The 22384-nt window shown below is 45.1% G+C and overlaps 1 protein-coding gene across 1 annotated transcript; it reads left to right on the forward strand.

Annotated features, from left to right (window-relative positions):
* Nucleotides 1-11575, forward strand: LOC139311855 (zinc finger protein 1 homolog). The gene is made up of 5 exons (XM_070936380.1): nt 1-301; nt 1730-1856; nt 5313-5471; nt 8236-8367; nt 10307-11575. Exons 1-5 carry the CDS (start codon nt 17-19, stop codon nt 11458-11460), a joined length of 1857 nt encoding a protein of 618 aa, XP_070792481.1. The 5' UTR covers nt 1-16; the 3' UTR covers nt 11461-11575.
* The last annotated feature ends 10809 nt before the right edge of the window (nt 11576-22384 follow it).

Below are 22384 nucleotides of genomic sequence, written 5' to 3' on the forward strand. Positions count from 1 at the left end.
GTGTTGGTCCCTGAAGATGAGGACCAAGCAAGGAGACCCTTTGCCTGCGAGCCCAGAGTTGAGGGACAGGCTGAAGCAGGAAGAGAAAATGTGTGAACTGGATGTGGTAGGCCTCCAAACGGCTCCCCAGGCCTCTCCAGCCTTCCAGCCTGGGAATAGCAGGGGGAAAAGGGGAGCAGCCATCTTGGATGAAGAGAATGCCGACCGCTTGGACACATCCCAGGATCAGATGCAAAACCAGGAATGGCAAAGGCAGAAGCTGCTAGAAGATCTCTTACTGGGGGAAGCAGAAGAAGATCAGGTGAGCCTGGGACCGCCTGGCATTTTCAAGGAGGGATCTGGTGTTTCAGGAGGAAGGTGGGATGGAAGTGGTGATTACTGAGAAGGTTCTTCAGAGTGGCCGGATCTCCTGGCTTTAAAGTGGCATTTCTAAAACAGAGGAGATCAGATGGGCCCCTGGAGTGTATGGATCTCAGATCGGATGCCTGCGGATCCAATAAAAAATCGGGACTAATCCGATGGCACTTTTTCTGACTAACACAGAGCTGTGCAATTTTGGTGTTGCTTGCCATCCAGAACGTTGGGGTTCAGGGCAGTCAAAGAAGCAGAGATGGGGGGGGTGGGGCAAGATAGGTATGGGGGGCAGGGGAGTTGTAGGTAAGATGGGTGTGTAGGGGCTGGGAGGAAGCAAGCCTGGAATTTGTTTGTTGGCTTGTTTGTTTGCAAAATATATTGGCCACCCATCTTACCGCAGGATAACTCTGGGAATGGCTTGGATTGGGGTGAGTCCTCAGGATAATGACCGGTGGGATTTCATGTAACGATGGCGAGTGCTGGGATTGTCATCACTAACTGAGGTGCCTTCTCACATGCCTTCTCGCTTTATGACTGCAAAAGAAATTCCGATCTCGACCGTGGTCGTAAGTCGAGGGCTATCTATATTTAAACCACTTTCTCCAACCCTGTGGTTTGGCCTAGTCCTCCCCTCATCCATAGCTGTTCTGCCCCAGCTACGGACCCCAAAGAATATAGCACACACAAAGTTTGTACAAAACTTAATTTACTAAAATAACTCAGTCTTTTTCAAAACAAAGGCTGTTAATAAACTTTCCTAACCTTAGCCTCCAAGAAACCAAAGATAAAGTAATCACAATCTTACTAAGGTTGGCAGAAAGCCCAGAAGCAATTTTGCAGAGAATCCAGAAACGAAGTAGAGTGAACTAAAGTTGTTCCCTACAACTTGCTTCAGTCGGCGTTCCTTCTTAAATAGGCTAAGGGAGTGACCAATTAGCCCCAAGCCTTACTCTCGAGGAGACCTCCTCCTGAGGAGCCACTCCTGCCTTTTGGCAGCTCTGCGCGCCCATGCATCAAGAAGAGGCTCCTCCTCTTCTTCCTCTTCACTTAAAGGAGCTTCTGGAGGTTCTGAAGGCCCTGGCTGAATCCCTGCCTCTGGCACCACATCTTTTCCAGCCTCCTCATTGTCGGACTTGAGTGCCAGCTGCACAGGCTGCTGGCGCAGCACCACACCAGCCTCCTTGCTGTCAGAATCAGCTACAATCCGCACAGGCCGCGTATGGGCCACAACAATAGCCAATTTACACCTTGAGGACTTGTAATGCCTCCTATCTGGAGGAACAGTGGTTTGGTGAAAGCTGGCCTGGGCTAACGGGAGGGATGTGCACTCCGAATCGTGTGGCTCTTAAGAAATATTCTCTCTCCTCCACCTCAGGGACCGGTGACTTTTGAGGAAGTGGCCGTGCGCTTCAGCAAGGGCGAATGGGGGATGCTGGATCCAGAGCAGAGGGCTCTCTATCAGGAAGTCATGGTGGAAAACTACGGGACCCTGGTCTCTTTGGGTAAGAGTCCGTTTGATCCTCTGGGGGGGAGGGAAGCTTTCTTTTATCGTTATAAAGGATGAGGTTTCTCCATGCGAAGCCAAACAGGATGAACAAGATGGCAACTTGAAAGCTTTGCAAGTTGACATTTTGGATCATGGCTCATGAATTAATTAGGGCATCTTTCGGAAACTTGACACAAGAAAGCAACAGGATGGCATATGATAAATATTATGGCATAAGTATCATGGCGTATCATAAATATGAGCCAGCTGTGTGCTGCAGTTGCCCAAAAAGCCAAGGCTGCATTAACAGAGGAACAGAATCGAGATCACCTGAAGTGTTAATATCACTTTATAATGCCTTGGTAAGGCCACACTTGGAATACGGCATCCAGTTTTGGTCACCATGATGTAAAAAAGTTGTGGAGACTCTAGAAAGAGTGCAGAGAAGAGCAACAAGGATGATTAAGGGACTGGAGGCTAAAATATATGAAGAACTGTTGCAGGAACTGAGTATGTCTAGTTTGATGAAAAAGATGAGGGGAGACATGATAGCTGTGTTCCAATATCTTCAGGGAGGGAGACAGAAGAGGGAGTCAAGCTATTCTCCAAAGCACCTGAGGGCAGGACAAGAAGCAATGGGTGGAAACTAATCAAGGAGAGAAGCAACTTGGAACTAAGGAGAAATTTCCTGACAGGGAGAACAAGAATCAATGGAACAGCTTGCCTCCAGAAGTTGTGAGTGCTCCAACACTGAAAGCTTTTAAGAAGAGATTGGACAACCATTTGTCTGAAATGATTTCCTTCCTAAGCAGAGGGTTGGACTAGAAGAGCTCCTAGATCCCTTTCAACTCTGTTATTCTGGCATTCAGGCCTTCCGTTCATGGATGGAGCCATTGAGCCACTGCTGCGCCTGCCAAAAATTCCCTGTTTAGTGCTTAGCATTATGATGGCAATTTTGGGGCTCAAAAATTTGGAAAATGCCCTGCTTGACTCTGCTGGTGTGTCACTCTGCCCCGAACAAAAGAGAAAGAGTACATATAGATTTATTTTTTTTAAAAAAATAAAGTTGTGTGTGATCCTAAGATTTGTTGCACAGAGGTTATATTTACCATATTTTTCAGAGTATAAGACGCACCAGAGTATAAGATGCACTTTAGTTTTTGGGGAGGAAAATAAGAAAAAAGCTGATTGGCAGGTGGATCGGCCTCTGGAATACTCCCAATCAGCTGTTCCCAGAGGTGAATTTTAGCAACAGGTTCCTTGGTTGTGAGCTCTCTGTCTTTTTTTTTTTGCTTTTTTTTCTGCCTCTGAAAGCCTCAGAAACAACAAGCTTCAGAAAAAAAGCCTCTGAAGCTCTGTTTGGGGGCTTCTTTTCTGAAGCTTTGTTTCTGATGCTTTTTTCAGCCTCTGAAAACTCCATTTTGAGAAGCTGGGCAGGGCTATATTCGGAGTATAAGACGCATCCGGATTTTCACCCTCTTATTTGGGGGAAAAAGGTGCCTTTTATACTCCGAAAAATATGGTAAGTGATAGGCCTCTGCAGCCTATTTGAGCCAGCTTCGGGTAACATGAGTTCTTGAAGTGGCTTCGGAGAATGCTCTTCCGCTTACTCTGCAGTCTCCAAAAATTGCAGAAAGCACACCCCGTTCTCACACAATTTTTGAAAGCTCTGGAAGTCGCACGAGAGCATAGCCTTCTCAGACCGCTTCCGGAGGCCACGCGAGAGTACGTCCCATTCTCACGCAAGCTCCATGGATCTCTGAAAATCACATGAGAATAGGGCGTGCTTTCAAGAATAGTTGTCAGATGTTGGTGAACGCTGGCGTGTCACACAAAACATTGTGGAATGTTATCTTTGACATACATGTCATAGGTTTGCCATCACTGGTCTGGCATTTCAGGTACAGCTAGGAAAGGCTAGCCCGGTTCCTACCTCAAAAGGGTGTCAAAAACCTTCCTTTTGGAGAACAAGGTGTCCTGCAAGCCTCTAATCGATCCCGCTGTCCTTCAGGTGATTTTTCTAGAAATTAATCTGGGTAGGTTAGAGGAGATCCCAAATGTTTAGTAGCTGAACTCCAAATAAAGTAGGTTCCTTTCTCCCAAGGGATGTGCAAAACCAGCATTTTGGAACGAAATGATCTGTAGAGCTGCAGGATATCCAGTTTCTCCTCCAGGCTACCCTGATGGCCCCTTTATGACTTGTGGACTTCAACTCCCAGAGTTCCTGAGCCATCATGGGGAACAATGGCCCTTTTATGACTTGTGGACTACAAATCCCAGAGTTCCTGAGCCATCATGGGGAACAATGGCCCTTTTATGACTTGTGGACTACAACTCCCAGAGTTCCTGAGCCATCATGGGGAACAATGGCCCTTTTATGACTTGTGGACTACAACTCCCAGAGTTCCTGAGCCATCATGGGGAACAATGGCCCCTTTATGACTTGAGGACTTCAACTCCCAGAGTTCCTGAGCCATCATGGGGAACAATGGCCCCTTTATGACTTGTGGACTTCAACTCCCTGAATCCCTGAGCCATCATGGGGAACAATGGCCCCTTTATGACTTGAGGACTTCAACTCCCAGAGTTCCTGAGCCATCATGGGGAACAATGGCCCCTTTATGACTTGAGGACTTCAACTCCCAGAGTTCCTGAGCCATCATGGGGAACAATGGCCCCTTTATGACTTGTGGACTTCAACTCCCTGAATCCCTGAGCCATCATGGGGAACAATGGCCCCTTTATGACTTGTGGACTTCAACTCCCAGAATCCCTGAGCCATCATGGGGAACAATGGCCCATTTATGACTTGTGGACTTCAACTCCCAGAATCCCTGAGCCAGTATGGGGAACAATAGCCCTTTTATGACTTGTGGACTTCAACTCCCAGAGTTCCTGAGCTATCATGGGGAACAATGGCCCCTTTATTATTATTATTATTTTATTAATTTAATTTGTATACCGCCCTTCTCCCAGAAGGGACTCAGGGCGGTGAACAGCCAAAATTAAAAAACATACAAATACAAAAGTTAAGATAATTAAAAAAAAATAAATCATTGGCTTCCCAATTTAAAACCCCCAAGTTTATAAAATTTAAAATCTCAATTAAGAGCCATTTAGGCTAGGCCGGCTTGGTGGAATAAATAAGTCTTCAGGGCCTTACGGAAGGTCCGGAGGTCCGGGATCAGTCGTATTCCAGGAGGCAGCTCGTTCCACAGGGCGGGTGCCCCCACATTTATGACTTGAGGACTTCAACTCCCAGAGTTCCTGAGCCAGCAAGTCATAAAGGGGTCATCGTTCCCCACCTCTGTGTTACAAGAAAGATCTAAGAATAAAAGGTATTTGCAGAAATCCACATGAGTCCTGCTTCCTGAGCTTAACAGAGCTTGACAGCCATTTCTATATAGGGAAAAGGATCTTGGCTTGAAGTCCTGCTTCTCCCTAACTTTTCCAATCGGCTTGATTGCAACAGGTGACACCTGGGGGAATGATGGCAAGAATAGACCGGTTGGGATGGTGGCCAGTGAAGGACCAGGGAAAGAAGTGGAAGACAATCTGTGGAATCAGAGTGGGGGAAAGGAAGAAGAAGAAGAGACTCAACCAACTGAGACATGGCCAAAGGAATCAGCAGGTATTGAATGAAGAAAGCTTTGTTTAGGATTCATATTGCGCCTTTGATGATTGTGGGAATTGGGGCATGCAGTAGCATCAGGTCCTGATCTCCTGGCCAGAGTCTTAGTCCTTGAGGTCGTCTCTTGAAATGAAATGCAGGGAGTCTCAGGAGAGAAGGGGGCAAAAAGCAGAAAAATAGGCTGTCTGCTACAGCCCAGAGATTTCTCTTCAATTCCTGTTTTTTTTGTGGTTTTTTTTATGTATTACCCTGCACAATGGAGAATTTTGCAGAGCATAGTTTTCGAGTGCAGCTCAGGAGCTGAGAAATCCAATGAAACTCTGAACACGAGGCAACTGATAATCAGTTTTATTTTTGATCAGAAAGCAAAACTGGGCGACCTTTTTATCTCCCACCTTAAACAGAGCAGACAGAGAGAAAAAGCAAAAGCCGAAGCCGCCGCACACGTGCAAAAACTTTTTCTCGGACTTCTTATAGTTTACCCAGTAAACTTTCAATAGCAATAGCACTTAGCCTTATATACCGCTTCGTAGTGCTTGTTACAGCCCTCTCTAAGCGGTTTGCAGAGTCGGTATATTGATCCCAACAATCTGGGTCCTCATTTTATCCACCTCGGAAGGAAGGAAGGCTGAGTCAACCTTGACCTAGTCAGGATCCAACTCCTGGCTGTGGGCAGAGTTATTTTGCAGTGCTGCATTCTAACCATTGGACCACCAGGGCTCATAACCTAAGCTAAGCTAACCTTGACCCTAACATAAAACATAACATAAGATAACAAAATAACATAACCATAACCATAATCTAACCTAACCTAACCCTAACATAATACATAACATTAGATAACAAAATAACATAACCAAAACCATAACCATAACCATAACCTAACCCCGTGATAGCGAACCTATGGCACGCGTGCCACAGGCAGCACGTGGAGCCATGTTGCCTGGCACGCCAGCTCAGCTCTGGTGCGCATGCGTTGGAGTCTCGGGAGGCTGGGGACAGCAAAAAAGTCACTTCCTGTCCAACCAGAAGTTAGGAAATGGGCCGTTTCAGGCCTCTGAAGGGGTGGGGAAGGCTGTTTTCGCCCTCCCCAGATGCATAGAGAGGATCTGAAGCCAGGTGAGAAAGAAAAACGGGCCTACTGGGCCATCATGTGCTAGGAGCGGGGGAAGGGGGGGGTCGCATGCGTGGGGCGGGGTGCATAGAATTATGGGTGTGGGCACATGTGCACGCGAACCTCCCCCGCCCACCCCCCCCCTTCCTGGCACGCGATGGCAAAAAGGTTAGCCATCACTGACCTAACCTAAGATAACCTAACCCTAATCCTAACATAAAACATAACATAAGATTTATTTATTTATTTATTAGTTCAATTTATATGCTGCCCTTCCCCGGAGACACAGGGCAGCTTACAATGCGTTAAGCAATAGCCTTCATACTTTTGTATATACCTGCTTAGTAGGGCTTTTGGCCCCCCCTAAGCGGTGTTCTTTTTTATACAAAGTCAGTTTACTGCCCCCACAATCCGGATCCTCATTTTACCTACCTCAGAAGGATGGAAGGCTGAGTCAACCTTGAGCCTGGTGAGATTTGAACTTGCAGTAATTGCAGGCAGCTGGTGCTACTTTAACAGCACTTAGTCCACTGCGCCACCAGGCTTGTTATCACCAAGATAACAAAATAACATAACTATACCTAACCTAACCTAAGCTAACATAAACATTATTTTGTGGTGCTCTGGTTGTGCTTCAGGTGTTGTTTTGTTTCTTTGCTTTAATCCTGGACAAATGGGCTTTTTTTTTCCCTTTTAAACAAAAGAAACTTTGAAACTTTGAAAAATTGTTTTGGGAAATGAGAACTGCTGATTTCTATCCTGGAAAGAGCTAAAGCCCTGGTGGCGAACCTGTGGCATGTGTACCAGAGGTGGCATGCAGAGCCCTCTCTGTGGGCACATGCGCCGTCGCCCCAGCCCAGCTCCATTGGGTTTCCCGGGGAAAGAGAGGGAAAGAGAAAGAGAGAAAGAGAGAGAGAAAGAGAGAGGGAGGGAAAGAGAGAGAGGGAGAGAGAGAGAGAAAGAAACAGAGAGGGAGGGAAAGAGAGGGGGAAAAGAGAGAGAAACAAAGAGAGAGGGAGGGAGGGAAAGAGAGAGAAAAACATAGAGAGAGAAAGAGAGGGGGAAAGAGAGAGAGGGGGAGAGAGAGAAACAGAGGGAGGGAAAGAGAAAGGGGGAAAAGAGAGAGAGAAAGAGAGGGAGGGAAAGAGAGAAAGAGAAACAAAGAGGAAGGGAAAGAGAAAGGGGGAAAGAGAGAGAGAAAAGGAGAGGAAGGGAAAAAGAGAGAGAAACATAAAGAGAGAGAAAGGGGGGAAAAGAGAAAGAGAGAGAGAAACAAAGAGAAGGAGGGAAAGAGAAAGGGGGGGAAAAGAGAGAGGGAGGGAAAGAAGTGATATTACAAAAGTTTTTCTTTTTTATTGTTGCTAAACATAATATTTCAAAAGCAGAAAAAAAGACGAAGGGGCATAAAAGTGCATTTATCACATTTTTTTTTAGAACAATGAGCTGAACTCTGCCTTCTTTATCATTATTTTAGGTAGTAAAACCTCAGTATTCAGGTGAAATTGCCGTGTTGGCACTATGCGATAAATAAGTGGGTTTTGGGTTGACGTTTGGGCACTCGGTCTCTAAAAGGTCCGCCCTCACTGAGCTAAAGCAATAAGGGTTTTTTTTTCAACATTCCCTCTCTCTTCGTTTCTCGGTGGCTGAAAGAGGACGAGACAGTTGCTGGACCTAACGAGACAGTTACTGAGACCGCTGGAGACCTGGTGTCCAAGGAGTCCCCGCAGGCATTGCCAGGAAGATCACCAGGAAAGATCTCTCTTGTGATGGGGACGACTGAAAGTGAGTATCCAGAAGAACGGGGAGACTGCCCCCACCTCACCCCGGCCCTATCTGCAGAATTCCTGCGCCAGAGAGGCCATTTTGGCACCTTGGCAACCCAAACAGAGTTCCCCAAGGATCATCTGTTCACTTCTTGAAATTATAAAAAAGATGTGGAGACTCTGGAAAGAGTGCAGAGAAGAGCAACAAAGATGATTAGGGGTCTGGAGGCTAAATATATAAAGAACAGTTGATGTAATTGGATATGTCTAGTTTAATGAAAAGAAGGTCTAGGGGTGACATGATAGCAGTCTTCCAATATCTCAGGGGCTGCCACAAAGAAAAGGGAGTCGAGCAGTGGTGGTATTCAGCCAGTTTGGGCCAGTTAGGGCGAACCAATAGTTAAATTGCTGACTGGCCCCGCCCCTTCCAGCTCCACACTTTCCAGGAGTCCCCCATTTTGGCTCCCAGGTAAGTGCAGGGAGGCTTCCTAGGTCCAAAATGAGGCACGGGGGGAGAGGCCCGCCTCCCTTCCCCGGCGGCCCGTTTTCATTCCCACGGGGGTACAGGAGGCCAAATGCTGCCTGTCATACCCCCTGGCCACACCCACCCTGGCCACGCCCACCAGCTGGTCATTAGGGCACAGAACGGGTTGTTAAATTATTTGAATCCCAGCACTAGAGTCAAGCTATTCCCCAAAGCACCCGAAGGCAGGACAACAAGCAGTGGGTGGAAGCTACCGTATTTTTCAGAGTATAAGATGCACTTTTTTCTCTCCTAAAAGAGGCTGAAAATTTGGGTGCGTCTTTTACTCCGAATGCAACCCCGCGCGGTGATGAATTATTGATGTCATAAGTCAAGGACTACCTCTAACTTTTTAAAAAAGTGTTTTATACATTTATAAATTGCCTTCTTTTAATCCTGATTTGCCTTATTCTGTGATTTGGCCCACTTCAAGTTTTACTTGGAAAGGGACAATATTTTTCTCAAACAGCATCCCTTAACTAGAGATGTTCTGATTAAGTATAACTCTCACCTTCCCTGTTCTGTGTTTTGCTTTATTATTTCGGAGGATTTCCATTTGTAGTTCCTCAATGGCCACATCGATATATCTGGGAATACCTTTTGATTTTGCCCCTTTGTAATACAGATCTTTCTTTCTTTCTTTCTTTCTTTCTTTCTTTCTTTCTTTCTTTCTTTCTTTCTTTCTTTCTTTCTTTCTTTCTTTCTTTCTCTGTATCTTTCCTTTTCCTTCCTTCCTTTTTCTTTCCTTCCTTTTTCTTTCTCTCTCTCTCTCTCTTTCTCATTCTGTCTCTTTTTCTTTCTCTCTTTTTCTCTTTCTCTTCTGTCTTTTTTCTCCCTTTTTCATTCTCTTTCTCTCTTTTTCTTTCTCCTCTTTTTCTCTTTCTGTCTCTGTTTCTTTCTCTTTTTTCTCTCTGTCTTTCTCATTCTTTTTCTCTCTTTCTTTCTCCTCTTTCTCTTTTTCTCTTTCTCTTTCTGTCTCTTTTTGTTTCTGTCCCTCTGTCTCTGTTGCTTTCCCTCTTTTCTCTCTCTCTCTCATTCTCTTTCTGTCTCTGTTCCTTTCTGTCTTTCTCTTTCTTTCTTCTTCTCCTTCTTTCTCTTTCTGTTTTTCTGTCTCTCTCTGTTGCTTTCCCTCTTTTTTCTCTTTCCCTTTCTCATTCTCTTTCTGTCTGTTGCTTTCTCTCTTTTTCTCTTTCTCTTTCTTTCTCCCTTTCTCTTTTTCTTTCTGTCTCTGTCTCTCTCTGTTTCTCTCTTTTTTCTCTTTCTCCCTTTCTCTCTCTCTCTCTCTTTCTTTCTTTCTTTTTTTCTTTCTTTCTTTCTTTCTTTCTTTCTTTCTTTCTTTCTTTCTTTCTTTCTCTCTCTCTCTCTCTCTCTCTCTCTCTCTCTCTCTCTCTCTTTCAATTTCTCTCTCTCTCTCTCTCTTTTTCTATCCTGCTAGGTGACCCCTGTGAAAGCGGAAGTGAATGGGAGCCGGTGCTGTCAGAAGATACAGAGGATGAAGAAGATGCAGTAAGCCATTTTGGGAACCTAGAAGAGCCAGGAAAGAGTAAAGAAGGCCAACCCGAAGAGTGGCTGAATAAAGACAGTTCCCAGGGAAGCGACTACAGTGCCATGCTGGCGCAACAAAAAACCTACAAGGGCAAGAGGAAGAACCAGTGCAAAGTGTGCGGGAAAAGTTTCACCCGGAAGGCGAGCCTGAAAGTTCACCAGCGCATCCACACGGGCGAGAAGCCCTATAAATGCACCGTCTGCACCAAGGGCTTTTGCGACAAAACCAGCTTCCTTCGCCATCAGAGAATCCACACCGGGGAGAAACCTTACAAGTGTCCCGAATGCGGGAAGAGTTTCAATCGCACCACCAACCTGATTACTCATCAAAAAACCCACGTGGAAAGCCGGGAAAAGACCTTTCACTGCTCCAGCTGCAGCAAAAGCTTCTACAACAAGTACAGCCTGAAGACCCACTGGCGAAGCCACACCGGGGAGAAGCCCTACAAGTGCTCCAGCTGCAGCAAGAGCTTCTGCGACAAGTCCAACCTGGAGGCCCACTGGCGCGTGCACACCGGGGAGCGGCCGTTCGAGTGTTCGGAGTGCGGGAAGAGCTTCAGCGACCGCCGGACCCTTCTTCGCCACCAGAGGATCCACACTGGGGAGAAACCCTACCGATGCACTGAATGCGGGAAGAGCTTCAACGACCTGGCCACGCTCCTCCGTCACCAGAAAATCCACACGGGAGAGAAGCCCTACCGGTGCACCGAGTGCGGGAAGAGCTTCAACCAGAGCTCGCACCTCATCCGGCATCAGAATACGCACGACGCCAAGCGCCATAAGACCTTGGAAGCCAAGCGTGGCGTGAAGGCTTCCGTCGGGACCAATATCTTTTTGGATATTGGAAGCTTTGCCCAGGGGAACTATTACCAGTACGAACACCCCGCCGAGCCGTTTCACTGGCCCCTTTCGACCTACTCGTCTCCCACCGAGCCGGGAGAAGCCGGCATGCCGAACCTGTGGACAATTCAGGAGACCTCGGTGGGCAACCAAGCCATCCTGGTTATGAAAGAATTCACAGAGGAGAGGACCTTAGCCCTGTGAAGGCTCTGAATGGAGGAGAAAAATGAAACCTGTATTTTTTTTTCTCCCCAAGGGCAGGTTCATTGATCTGAAATCACAAAGCAGGGATTTTATTTTTATTTTTTTTGGAAAGAAACCGGTTTCTTTCGAAAAGATATCAGTTTCACAAGGACGGCATGAAATCCTCTGGACTCCTTCGCTCACTGTTTGGCTTGTGGCAATGATTGGAGAGATTTTTTTTTTCTTTCTTTCTTTTTTCTTTCTACAAAGACTCAATTTAGAGAGTAAGTTTGGGGAGGGGAGGAAGATATACCAAGAACTAACTTTAAGTTTACGAAAATTCTGCTCCTCAGGTAGCAGGTTCAGCTCGCACGGTTTGGTCCCTGGGGCTTTGTTTCCTCAGTCCACTCGGAAGCAAAGAGAAGAATTGAATTGAAACTTGAAAGGCCAATGTCTTTGAAAAGAGGGTGTTTTCCTCCCCCGTTTTTCCAATGGGATCTTTTTTAGTTGAATCAGGGGAGAACCATTTGTTCTTTTCCACTTGCTCTGACTCCCTCTAACAAACCCAGGTTTGAGAGGGATGTGGCAGTAGGACCTTCTGGTGTTTGGTAAATAAAAGGATGGCCTCTTTTGTCAGCTGAATAGAAACTGAAGTATGCAAAAAGATGGCAGGCGAGGTCCAGAGAAAGCTAAAAAAAAAAAAAATAGCATTGGGGACGTGATGCGAGATCGCTGTCTCGCAAAGACATTTTTTTTAATTGCTCGGTTTTTCAAAGAAGGAGATTTTCTAAAGGAGGGTTTCCCAACTCTGATGACTGGACTTCAACTCCCAGAATTGCCCAGCATTTCCCAGGAAATCTGGGAGTTAAAGTCCAAGCATCTTAAAGTTGCCAAGTTTGAAAAAGCCCGAAAGGAATGCTGCCAAAATTACGAACCCATCATGGATAATAAGTGTGGATGCATGAATAGCCGGGAGCGTCTTAGATTTTCAGCATGCTGTTTTTTTAAAAAAAAACAAACTGTCAATCCTAATGCAGCACAGGAATTAAGCATGTTATGGCCAGTTTATTTTAGTGGGAATCAGTATGCTTGACTACAGCTGCAGAAAGTTGTAACGATCAAATCGATTTAAGGTTGCCACCTTGTGCAGGTTTAACGAAAGGCAGACCCTTGTAGGAATCTGAGAAAAAGATGGGATAATGCTGCATTATTTTTTTTTTACAGCCAGACATGAATCCTCTCGAATGCTGGTAAGGAGATTTCCAATGAGATACAGGAACAATTCTAGCGCAGGAAAATGTCTGCAATGGAAACAGAATCTCTCTCTCTGTTTGCTTGTCTGAGGAAAAGCATCATAGGGAAGGCTTGCTTTATTTATTATTTTTTAAAAAATCCCTCCTCTATTTTTTTTATACATAAATACTCTATTTTCCCTACAACAATAATAAGAACCGCTTTGTGAGGTGGGTTGGGTTGAAAGAGAGGGACGGGCCCACGGTCACTCAGCCGGATTTCGTGGCTAAGGTGGAACCACAACCCAAGCTCTTCGATTCCCTTGAATTTGCAAGTTAATTTCAGGTAAAAAAAATTTCTAGCCTGGAGTCAGTGCTGGGATTCAGCCGGTTTGGGCCGGTTCAAGCAAACCGGTACTTAAATTGCTGACTGGCCCCTTCCTGCCTCTTCCTGCCCCACCCCTTCCAAGAGTCCCCACACGCCCCATTTTGGCTTCCAAATAAGTTCAGGGAGGCTTCCTAGGCCCAAAATGGCGTGCGGGGGGTGTGGCGCACTCCCCCCGCGGCCCGTTTTCACTCCCAGGCGGCCTACTGGTCCCAAAATGGGGTGCGGGGGGGCAGCACCCCCCCTCCGCAGCCCGTTTTCGCTCCCAGGGGAGTGTAGGAGGCCGAGTGCTGCCTGTCACAAACCCTGGCCACGCCTACCATGGCCACGCCCACCTAGCCAGTCATTACGGCAGAGAACAGGTTGTTAAATTATTTCACTCCCACCACTGCCTGGAGCCTTCGCCACTAGGCCAAACTGACTATTGTCACCATCTTTGGAGTCCAAGACGGCACCAGCAGGCCATTTCAAACAGTCGTGAAAATGCCCCCGTTTTGCAAGCTAGATCTTGCCCGGTTGGTGACTTAACAACTTGAATGCAGTTGCTTTAAAGGGAATAAACTGCCAAACGATCCCTCTCTCACGCGATTGCCAGATTTGGCAGCCCCCTCTGGATTGCTCAAAGCGGAATGTCAGAATCTCATGGAATCTGGTGTCGAGATTTGAGGCTGGATCCAATTTGAACATGAGGGATCCTTGATGCTCTCTGAGCTTGGTTGTTTTCATGCAGACATTTCATTGCCCAGACTAGGGAACATCATCAGTGCTAGTCCTTTAATATTTTCCTTTATAAAATTTGAATAATTTATAAAGAGGGGTGTTTTAAAAATGGGCCTTCCGTGTGGGTGGGCCCATGGCTGATTTTAAAAGCAAAGGATGTTTGCGAAACAATTCCATTATACAGGTAATTCTCAAGTTACAATTGTAATGGAGCCTGTCATAACGGTCGTAAAATGGGTTTGTCACCAACCTGATTTTGAGATGCTTTTTGTTTCATAACTGCACGGCAGTTATGAAACAAACGCAGCGGTCGTTAAGCGGACCCATTGTTTGTTGTGGTGCAAAATGCGGTCACACGATGCTTCAAATGAGGCCATGTTGCCATGCGCGTGAAGCACAGTTGTGTGATTGTGTGTGTGGGGGGGGGATGGGGGAAAATGACCATTGACCGGTCATAAGTCTCCTTTTTCAGGTAGGTCATAACCTTTTTTTTAATTTCTTTTTTATTTTATTTTTTTTTAAATTTGATTTATATGCCGCCCTTCTCCGGAGACTCAGGGCAGCTTACAATGCGTTAAGCAATAGCCTTCATACTTTTGTATATTTATACAAAGTCAGCTTATTGCCCCCACAAACTGGGTCCTCATTTCACCTACCTTAGAAAGGATGGAAGTCTGAGTCAACCTTGAGCCTTGGAGAGATTCGAACCAGCAGTAAATTGCAGGCAGCTGTGTTAATAACAGGGTGCTTAGACCACTGTACTATCAAGGCTCTTCATAGGGTTTCTAAATCACTGGTCATAAATCAAGGATTACCTTCACCTACGTAGACTAAAACTGACTACAATGTAAGCTGGCTCTTAAGGCATCAGGGGGCTCTGGTTGTTATTTTTAACGACAGAAAATACCAGATTTTCAAATTTTTAGAACAGGAGATATCACTTGGGTTTGTTTTTTTTTACACAAACTGGGACACTTGTTATGATTCGAGGCTGACATTTCTTCCTAAGCATCAGCAATTCCGAAATGTTGCAATACAGATAGTCCTCGACTTAACAAACAATTCATTTAGTGACCGTTCAAAATTACAAGGGCACTGAAGAAAGTGGCTGATGACCATTCTCTCATACAACTGTTGAGGCATCTCCATGTAATCAAAATTCAGCCGCTTGGCAGCTTATTTAGAAAGGCTTTCCCACCCAGAGCTCTCGATACGTTGCTGTGGCTGACGGGTATAGCAGGGCCTAAAAGATCGTGCCATTAAGCGTGTTAAGAAGAATAAGTGCAGGGAGTGGTGCGGTGGCCTAGACGAGGCTGTGAGTTTGATCCTAAGTAGAGGCAGATATTTCTCTCTCGGGGGCACAATGAGAATATATCTGCTGAACAAAGCTCCGCATTGGCGTCAGGAAAGGCATCCGGCCAGTCAACACTCTGCGAGCTCCATTCAGTTGCCCAGATTCTACCCCACAAGGGATTATGGGGTGGTTAAAAGAAGATGATAGAAGAATAAGTGCAGGATTGGGGTCTTATAGGACCTGAGCACAAATGACCATGCGAGGATGTCACACAACAGAGATTCAGTGGGAGTTAGTGTAAGCATTTGAATGTTGAGAGATTTGAGGGGTTACGTCTTATTCAATACAGGCTTTTTGTAAATTAAAAAAAGGAGAGCCAGTTTGGTGTACTGGTCAAAGGCATCAGGCTAGAAACTGGCAAGCCCTCAGTTCCAGCTCTCAGCCCTAGAAAGGAGGCAATGGCATACCTCTTCTGAAAATATTGCTAAGAAAAATGCAGGGATTTGTCATCGTTGTCCCTGGGAGTCAAGATGGACTCCAAAGTGCAAACACACACACAAAAGTCGCAACTTCCATTTGAAATATTTCTTCGCCGTATTTCATCCGATGAAATCGCTGGGGTGAAAATGCACAGGCAGGTTCATTTTAAAAAAAAATAATCACGTTTCTAAAACAATTAGAAATGGCCTGCGGCAAGCCCCTTCTTATAAATGCTGACATTTATTGGTTAACGATGGAAATACGCTGCTGGGTCGGTAGAGTTTGAGGCAGAGAATGATGGGCTTATGCAGTTCTACAACGGTAAAGATTAAATTTTCTCAAGGGGCCTCGGTTCTTGAAGCTACTTGTGAGATTTTCTGGGAACTGTAACATAGAATGGTACTGTGGTGCAGGTTTTGGGAACTTGTGATCAGACATATGCTAATATTTTTTATTTACCTGCAAAGGGATAGAGAGAAGGATGGATTGAGGTCATTTACCAAAGGTACTTGAAATTGAAATCTGTTAACAGGATTTTTTTCAAATGGCCATCACGTTCCTCCATCCTCTTCTGAGTTTTAAACACTGACGTTTATTGAGTTTCTGATTCTATTGTACGTTCTGTATATTTTTAAATTTAGATTGTGTTTGTTATCCATGCTTAGTTTAAGTTTTCACTATTTATATTACATTAGTCTCTCTTTCGTTTTTATTTTAACCCTGAGGTCTTTCCAGCACAACAAACTTGTTAAGTTACACTGTAAAACCCAGCACTTTGATTCCCTTGAACTTGTGAGGTAATTTCAGATTTGAAAAAAAAAAAGGCAACTGAAAACTAATCACTGTAACCCTTCTGAAAAACTCACAGTGGAAGCGAGAAATTCTCTTGGACGGAGAGAATCTATTCTGAAAATGTTGCAATACAGATAGTCCTCGACGTACAACAATTCGTTTAGTGACTGTTCAAAATTAAAAACGGCACTGAAAAAAGTGACTTATGACCATTCACACTTATGACCGTTGAAGCATCCCCATGGTCACATGATCAAAATTCAGCTGCTCGGCAACCGATTCGCATTTATGACGGTTGCAGTGTCCCGAGCTCATGTGATCAACTTTTGCCACCTTTTGGCCAGCAAAAGTCAATGGGGAAGCCAGATTCACTTAACAACCGCGGGCAGAAATCTCATAAAATGGGGCAAAACTCATTTAACAACTGCCTCACTTAGCAACAGAAATTTTGGCCTCAGTTGTGAGTCAAAGACTACCAGAAGTTTAGAAGAAAATGGGACTTGCAAACTTTGAAACAATGACATGGTGTAACGTGTGAATGCAAACATGATTGCTTCTGAGCAAAGAGTCTCTGCTCAGTTTCCCAAACTTAAGAGATCCCCCCCCCCTTAACTTGTTCCTCGATCTTGCCCTTTTGTAGGAATTGTGTCAAATCTGTACTTTTGGAAAGTAGCTGGTTCTTGTAGCTGATTGACTTTCATATGCATGGGCGGCTTTAAAAGGATTGTATGGTAATCACCTTTTAGTGTAATGGGAAGATGCTTTGCAAATAAAGACTAATGAAATGGTCATTTCTGTCTGTTGTGGAAAAATTGAGACTGAACAACATTCCTGGGTCAGCCAGATGCAGTTTATTTGCGCAAGGTTCAGAGGCAGTTTGGTTCTTGCAAGTCTGAACAAAGAAGACCCCTGATCCCACTTGGTTTTATACATTTCTGAGACAAAGGATTCGGTGAGCTCATCCAGTTTTCCATATATGGTTAACATGAGCGCGTGCATTTTCCATATATGGTTAACATACACTTGTTATATGATAATTGACACACTTCCTAATTACTAAACCATTAGTTCTAGTTTATAAGATTATTTTTAGCTAGACAACCTTCCTTAAGTGCTGTAGTTGCTAATGGGAGATTTACTGCTGTCCTTGGGTAATAAGAGGTAATAAGTGACTCTTTGTTTCCTGTGCCTGTCTTTGTGAGGCCCCTCAGATGTTTTCCATATGGCTGTCCTTCCGTGACAGCTAGGTCTCATCAGAAGATATATTACCACTTAATGGGGTTTAGCTGACTTTAATATAATCTCCAAACAAGCACTTTTCTCTCTCATAATAATGTGAATAGAGAGGGTCCTTTAGAGTTCATGTGCTGTCTCTGTATGATTCCTATTTTATTCACATTATGTCCACTGTTTTAACATATCTATGTTCTACTAGACAACTCGGCACCTGGATGGGGGGTGGGGAGAGATGTCATTTCAGAGGTCTTTCTTTATCTAAATAGAGAAACAGAACAACCAAAAGCAGGAAAAACCAATGGGAGTTGGAGCCTTCTGACAGCTTCCCCATTATATGTGGTAATCTGGCTGGGGGCATAAAAAATCCTCTCCTTCCTTTCCTTCTCTTCCTCTTTTTTTCTCATCTCCTTTTCCTTCCTCTTCTCCTCCCTTCCCCTCCTCTTCCTCCCTCCTCATCTCCTCTCTCCCCTTTTCTCCCTCCCTCCCTCCTCCCTCCCTCTGTACTTTTATTCTCCCTCCTCTTCCTCCCTCCCTCCTCATCTCTTCTCCCCTCCCTCTTTCTGTTTTTTTCTCCTCCCTCCCTCCCTCTTCTCTTCATCTCTTCTTCCCTCATCTCCTCCCCTCCTCCTTTTCTCCCCTCCTCTCCCTCACTCCCTTCCTCCTGAACATCATATGCACCAGTGATATGGTGCACTATCAAAAGTAGGCAGTCTCTCTGGTTCAGCCTTCTGCAGCCAGTGACTGGACGTATCATGGCAGCAAGGACACAGAAGCAGGGCTTTACAGTTACTGAAGGACCGTTCTGCATAAGTAAATGAGAACCCAAACCCTCAGTTTAACAACAACAACAATAGCAGCCTTTGTTTTTGAAATTGTTTTTGCCTTCTCCCTTCCATTCTTCTTCCTCCTCTTCCCATCTTTTTTCTCTTCTCCCTCTCTCTTCCTCTCCTCTCATCTTTTCCCTTCTCTTCTCCCTCTCTTCCCTCCTTCTCATCTCTTTTCCTTCCCTCCTCTTCCCTCCTCCCCTCCTTCTCATCTTTTCTCCCTCATCTCTTCCCCCCCTCCCCTCCCTTCCCTCATCTCTTTTATCTCTCCCTCCTTCTCTTTTCTCCCTCCTTCTCTTCCCGCCTCCCCATCTCTTTTCTCCCTCCCTCTTCTCTCCTTCCCTCATCTTTTCTCCTCCCCTCCTTCTCTTCTCATCTCTTTTCTCCCTCCCGCCCTCTCTTTTCTCCTCCCCTCCTTCTCATCTTTTCTCCTTCTCATCTTTTTTCCCTCCCTCCCTTCACTCCTCATCTCTTTTCTCTTCCCTCCTCCCCTCTTCTCCCTTCCTCCTTCTCTTCCCTCATTTTCTCCTTCCCTCCTTCTAATCTCTTTTCTCCCTCCCTCCCTTCCCTCATCTCTTTTCTCCCTCCTTCTCTCCTCCCCTCATCTTTTCTCCTTCCCTCCTTCTCATCTCTTTTCTCCCTCCCTCCCTCTCTTCTCTTCCCTTCCCCTCTCCTCCCCTTCTTCCTTCTGTTCTTTTCTCCTCCCTCCCTCTTCTCTTCCTCCCTCCTGCTCATGTCTTCTTCCATCATGACGGAGGTTGAGCAATTTTAATTAGTGTTGCTAATCAGCTTTTCTGGGGTTAAGGTTGCCTCTGATGAGAGCCTTGGGTCGCATATTAAAATCCATGCTGTTTAAACTTTGTTTAGGTTTGCCTGAATGCATACTGTAGCTTTAAGGCTTTGATGGCAATTACACCCTGTAAATAAAACAGTAAAAAAAAAAAAAAAAACGTGGAATCACCAATGTCACAAATCAAAGGGAGGCGGGACCGGAAGATGCCTCATTATTTGCATTCTACCATGTGCCTTGTAGTTCCAGGCCTCTCTAGGCATCGCGGTGCGGTTGGTTTAACCCTTGGAGCCCCGCTGCGCACCGTAAGCGTCTTCGGCTCGCGTCTTTTTCTCATCTGTGACTCTGAGCAAGTGCAGAGTTTTTTTTCCTGGAGAAACCTCAGGGGTTTTAAATGAGCAGGAAACCCCCCAGCAGAGCGGTTCAGCTTTGCTTCAGCCGTGTCAAGGAAATACTCTGCACATGTTCAGAGATCCTGCCCTTGCTGCTTTATCTGGAAACTAGAAAGCTGCGATGGATTCGGTGTGAGAAAATGTAATTTCTGTCCCGCAGAACTGATCGTTACTTAGGAGTGTGGAGTTGGGAGTTGCAATATTCCTTAATGTTAGGAGTCCAAACTTGGATTGCAAATCTGTATCCCTGCCCCCCAATATTTTGGAGGGGACAGAAGCAATTCTAGGATGGGGTTTGTTAATTTATTTAATAAATTTATACAGCCACCCATCTCACCTGGGACTTTGGAGGGGGAGAACAAAGTTAAAAATGAACGAATATAACAATCGTGAAATAATATAAAATAAAAAATACGTTGAGGGATAAAGCCACACACCAGCCATGTGCTGCACAAGGTGGGTGGATAATAATTATAATAACAACAACAACTTGGAACATCATACATTTGAAGAAGATACTTGGTTGATACCTAGGATGCTGGCAGCAACCTGTATCAACCATCAGCACCAGTCACTCGTATGTGTGACACATTTTTAAATGTTCAGTTGACTGAGTTTCATGTTTAATGAATAAAAGAGATAATAACAATAACAACAGCTGTGGCCTACATTTCTCACAGATACTAAAATAGCTCTGCCAGCTAATCTTTGCTGTTCCACACTTAGGAATTCATCGAAAACTGGGTTTCCTTCAATTGCCAAATGCGTTGGACTACAAATACCATCACTCCCAAGAAGTGTGGTCATTGGAAGGTAGATTTTAAAGGGTGATGTAGTTGAATATGCTCTTTCTGAATAAGCTTTCTGAATTGGGGGGCTTCCACAATACATGGTCCCGTTGGCTGAGTAGGAAAACTATTCCATGTTTTTCAACCTAGGCAATTTTAAGGTGTGAGGACTTCAACTCCCATGTTGCCTGAGGAATTCTAGGAATTGAAGTCCATATGGCTTAAAATTGCCTAAATTGGGGGGGGGAGAAACTGCTCTAGCCTAACACATCTGGAAAGATGCACCTAGGATAATGTTTTTAAAAATATTTACAATACGACTGCATAGCTGCAGTGCTTTGAATCTCTGCACACCACAGTTGCACTAGTGAAAAGAAGGACTAGGGGTAACATGACAGCATATTTGAGGGGCTGCCAGAAAGAACCATGGGGCAGTCACCCTATTTTCCAGAAGGCAAGAAAAAAGAAACAAGGTATGGAAATTAATCAAGGAGAGAACCAACCTAGAACTAAGAGAAATCTAAAAAAGATGTTGAGACTCTAGAAAGAGTGCAGAGAAGAGCAACAAAGATGATTAGAAGACTGAAGGCTAAAACATATCAAGAACGGTTGCTGGAATTGGGTATGTCTAGTTTGATGAAAAGAAGGACTAGGGGTGACATGATAGCAGTGCTCCAATATCTCGGGGGCTGCCACAAAGAAGAAGGAGTCAAGCTATTCTCCAAAGCACCTGAAGACAGGACAAGAAGCAATGGGTGGAAACTAATCAAGGAGAGAAGCAACTTAGAACTAAGGAGAAATTTCCTGATAGAACAATAAATTAGTGGAACGACTTGCCTCTAGAAGTTGTGAATGCTCCAACACTGGAAGTTTTAAAGAAGATAACCATTGTCTGAAATGGTATAGGGCAGTGACGGCTAACCTTTTTGCCGTCGTGTGCCAAAAGCGGGTGGAGCGTAGGGGGGTTGCGCCCACGCATGCCCACACCCATAATTCAGTGCATCCCACCCCCCACGCATGCATGCGCAACACCCTTGCGCTCCCCCCGCTTTTGGCACGGTGGGCCCAGTAGGTCCGTTTTTTGCCCTCCCCAGGCTCCAGAGCCTTTCTAGGAGACTGGGGAGGGTGAAAACGGCCTTCCCCACCCCCCTGGAGGCCTGAAATAGCCTGTTTCCCGACTTCCGGTGGGCCCGGAAGGCCCGAAAATCAGCTGGCCGGCGCTGAGCTAGGGCAACACTCGCGTGCCCACCGATATGGCTCCGCGTGCCACCTGTGGCCCGTGTGCCATAGGTTCGCCATCACGGGTAGAGGGTTTCCTGCCTAAGCAGGGGGGTTGGATTAGAAGACCTCCAAGGTCCCTTCCAACTCTATTCTTTTTTATATATTTTTATTTATTTTCTCTTTACATACAATATGTGCTTAATGAACAGCGTACTCTCTGGGTCAATTCGTTTACATAGTCATATTTATTACATTCCTAATTTCTACTTCTTTTATCCCGCCATTGATAAAACAAGTCCCGAGTTTGAAAATATTCCGTGTCTTCCTTTTTTTTTTTTTTCTTTTATCTTCCAACTCTCTTCTAACCTAAACTAAACAGTTGTTCTCTGGAGGGCGTTAATTCACAGGCAGAACAGTTCAACGGAAAGAGCAAAAGAAGCCAATACTTTTAGAGCAGGGCTGACCGAGGAATTCTGGAAGTTGAAGTCCACCTGTCTTAAAAGTTGCCAAGATTGGGAAATCCTGAAATTAGAAGGTGTTGCAATTTTCGTACTGATGTTGATCCCACTGAGATATGCTTGGGAATTTATTTATTTATTTATTAGTTCGATTTATATGCCGCCCTTTTCCGGAGACTCAGGGCGGCTTACAGTGCGTTAAACAATAGCCTTCATACTTTTGTATATACCTGCTTAGTAGGGCTTTTGCCCCCCCCCCCCAAAGTGGTGTTCCTTTTTATACAAAGTCAGCTTTATATATAGCTGTATATATAAGTTCTTCCCTTCTAATTG

The sequence above is a fragment of the Pituophis catenifer genome, unplaced genomic scaffold (assembly GCF_029215685.1).
Source record: "Pituophis catenifer annectens isolate HBS135680 unplaced genomic scaffold, rPitCat1.0.hap2 SCAF_2, whole genome shotgun sequence".
NCBI classification, from domain to species: Eukaryota; Metazoa; Chordata; class Lepidosauria; order Squamata; family Colubridae; genus Pituophis; species Pituophis catenifer.